Genomic DNA, 3515 nt, shown 5'->3' on the forward strand with positions numbered 1-3515 from the left:
TTTCAAACTGGGATGGACATTCCAAATTTCAAAACATGGACATCATACTATTTCCAGCAAGTTAAAGTTTATAATTCTCTAAGAATTTTCTTTTCTGATTTTGAAGTCCTTCTAAGTGTAGAACTACTTAGGCAGCAACGCTTAAAGGAAGATAAACATTATGGTAACTGAATTCTTTCGAAAGTCGTAACTCACTGTTGAAGCCTTTTAATTATAAAAAAATCGAAACCGCTTAGAATCAACCTCATATTGCTGTTACGTAGCGAGCAGCAAATCAAGTGCAACAGCAACAAATTAATTCATTCCTTCAGTATTCTCTGCTCTGTGCTATAAACTGATGCAACTCTTAATACACAGAAAAGACAAAGGCAAAAAACAGTTTCAGACCCTTAGGACAAATGGCTCTGCCCAAAGGATTCAAGGAAACTGACAAGAGGCCCCAATACAGGAGCATTTAGTAAAACCACACAGAGATTTTGCATAGAAAACCTTTAGCCAAGCTTTTCAAGTTCTGATTAGGTGTTGCTCGAATATTTACCTGACTTTTCAGAAGCTTTTGCCTCTGTATGCTCCAAGTTAAGTAGCTCATCAAGAGCCAGTTTAGCTGCATCTAATTTAGATTCCTTCTTGTTTTTCCCCAGTCCAGTCTTGTAGCTAACACCATCTACCACAGCACAAAAGGCAAAATAAGGCCTTATGATATTGCCTTTAAAGGAGAAAAAAAAGCAGACACAATTAGTGAAATTACTTTAATCCATAGCTTTATGTGCTTATATTCATTCCAAAGACAAGTACAAGACAAAAAGACAATTTTAGCGTAATACAACTCGAACCTTTCACCTCCACAAGAACTTTGGCAGTTTTCACTTTATGCGCTTTGCACAAAGTCCTGGTAGCAGCCAGAATTTTATACAATTCATCTAATCAAGTTCTGTAGCAATTAATTACAAGACACAGCTGTCTAGACAATAAAAGGGCAGCCAAAAAGCAACATATGTAGAGGGTAGTGCAACCAACAGTAAAGAAACCTCATCTGTATTAGTGCCATCAGTACTAACTGCAGAAATTCAGACCACCTCAAGGACAAACAAGTATTATTTTATTTAAGAAAAGAAGTATTTACCTGCCACACTAGTTTCTTTCAATTCAAGTTGTACATGGTGCATTTGTGCAAACTGATGCAAGGCAGATACTGGGTTTATTACTCCCTGTTTATATCTTGCAATAAGTTCCTCCAGGGTTTTCTTTGGAGGAAAGGCTGATAATGGGGGCGCACGGGCCGCTTTCAAAAGTAAAGGTTTGGAAACAAAATTAAGAAAAGAACTGAACACACTCTCTGACAGCTTAAATCTGTTTACAATAAATGCTTTTTAAATGCTTTATAGAAGAACAAAAGGCAAAAACATTTACTCTCAAACAGTATTGCTTTGTATTGAATCCTACATTAACAATACCAGACATTCTGAAATGGTGTGTACCTCCTCTCTGAAAAGCATCAAAGCTCTTACTTTGAATATTAAATCCGTTAGCCTCTGAATATAGACAGACATTGCATGTAAACACAACATATATTCCCACTCCTTGCAAACCAGCGATCAAATGAAAGTTGCTGATGGCAGATTCAAAACAACGGAGCATGTGGTTTTTCATACAAAATTATGGTGCAGTAGAGCTCCCTGTCCGAAGACACTATGTAGTTCTAGCAACCACACACATTATTCAAAAAGCAGGTAACTCATTCAAAGACAAAGAAAAGAGCAAAAAGCAAAGAGCTGGTGAATACAGAGACAGCACCTCTGGCTGAGGTGGCCAGGACAGAACACTCACCCTGACCCTGCAGGTTTCCCCCACACCCACGATGAGCCACACTTGGAACCAGAACAGCGGGCAGGTGGGTGTTTCAGCTGCCCTAGCTGAGAGCCCTTACGCTCTTCAGAGGGCAACGTGAAGCAAGTTAGCCATGTTGTAAGAAACTTCCATAAATTCTGAGAAGCAGTCCCGAGGCAAACCCACCCTTCCAAGTTTCATTCAGAAGACAAACTCTTCCAAAGGAGCACACCATATCTGGACAGCTGTCTTTGACTTAGAGGTCTCCCATAGAATAACCAATTAACATTTCCTGCAGCATGTACTCCTGTGAAGGATCAGTGTGTTCTTTTAGCTTTAAAAGAAAAAAAGGAAATCTTTTTCCCTGTATCAATGCTAGGATGGATGGAATCTTCAGTTTCAAGGCTGCCATATACTCAGGCACAAGTATGTCCCAACAAAGACTTAAAATAAACTGTTATTGCCAAATCCCATAATTAGTTGCCTTTACCTCAATGCAACTATTCAGAGAGACAGAATTTAAAATACATTCTGGGACATCTGGAAGTACAGTTAAAACTTTTCTCAATGACCTCTACGTAAATTCACACATCAGTACATATCCTGTATTTTGGCAACCTCTACAGCACTTCTAATGTATAACTTGGAATTTATAATTATAAAACGCCGCAAACTATATAGCCCACCCTACAACAAACCTCTTACTCTGAGAAACTTCCAGTACAAATGGACGCAGAAGAAGTGGAACAAGTTCAAACAGATGCTAAAGAAGCCATTTAAAAAGAATACAGCGGTAACGAAGAGTAGCAGAGGGTTGCAACCTTCCAAAAATGAGAAAATGATTAAGTTATTTTCACTAGCGTTCACTGTGCATTTTCATATCTAACCCCAGTGTATAAACTGAAAACTGTACCTGGATTTTGCATCACCTTTGGTGCACTGCACCTCTCGGAAGGTGGAAGTTTTGGCCTTACCGCCTCAGACTGAGAAAGCTTCTCTGAAGGTGGCTGCCTCGGAGCCCCTGCTGGCAAAGTCTTCTTTTGTATGGGGTCAAGGGCGGGTATTCCAGCACTCGGAAACCAGCCATCGCTGCTACTCATTTTTGACCAACCTAAATTAACAGTAGAGATACGACGTGTTGCAAACTCCTGTTTGCACGTTTTTGCAAACATGCTGCAAACTCCAGTTTTCTTAGTCAAGCCATTTCACAAGAACACTATGAACAACTCGCACTCCCTACAGACTGGGGCACAAGAACCCAGACCCAGCGTCCTTTCAATCCCTCCCCTTCCCCAGGTTCAAAGCCACTTCTCCAGTTAGTTAACTGCCTTCCCCCACGCTTTAAACCACGACTCCAAGCGGCTCTGCACCTCCTTTTGCAACGAGCTCGAAGGACAGGGCAACCCCCCAGCCGGCTCCTGAGGTAAAAAAAAACCCAAACAAACAAACAAAAAAAAAGCAGCAAAGCTGATTTAAGTTTCTATGACGAGCTGCCGGAGTTAAAAGGCTTTGGTACGTTCTCTCCCGTGCTGTGAGGAAACCCACCGGTCGCGGAGTCGGCCGCCGCGGGCAGCTGGACGCGCCTGAGGTGAGAGGAGGGCCCCGCCCTGAGGGGACGGCTTCTACCGGCCCAGGAGCCCTCTCACCGCCGGGGACGCCTCCGCGCAGCCCCTCCGTTATGTGGAGCG

At 42.1% G+C, this 3515-nt stretch overlaps 1 protein-coding gene across 1 annotated transcript in view; it reads right to left on the minus strand.

Moving 5' to 3' along the window:
• Window positions 1-2999, minus strand: part of ADAD1 (adenosine deaminase domain containing 1 (testis-specific)) — a 10614-nt gene extending 7615 nt beyond the window's left edge. The window contains exons 1-3 of the mRNA XM_009887894.1: window positions 2741-2999; window positions 1124-1282; window positions 539-706 (exon numbers count right to left, since the gene is read on the minus strand). Of these exons, the coding sequence (XP_009886196.1) occupies window positions 539-706; window positions 1124-1282; window positions 2741-2999 (586 nt within the window). The remainder of the gene's footprint in view (window positions 1-538; window positions 707-1123; window positions 1283-2740) is intronic.
• Between the last annotated feature and the right edge of the window lie 516 nt (window positions 3000-3515).

The sequence above is a fragment of the Charadrius vociferus genome, unplaced genomic scaffold (assembly GCF_000708025.1).
Source record: "Charadrius vociferus isolate BGI_N301 unplaced genomic scaffold, ASM70802v2 scaffold806, whole genome shotgun sequence".
Taxonomy (NCBI): domain Eukaryota; kingdom Metazoa; phylum Chordata; class Aves; order Charadriiformes; family Charadriidae; genus Charadrius; species Charadrius vociferus.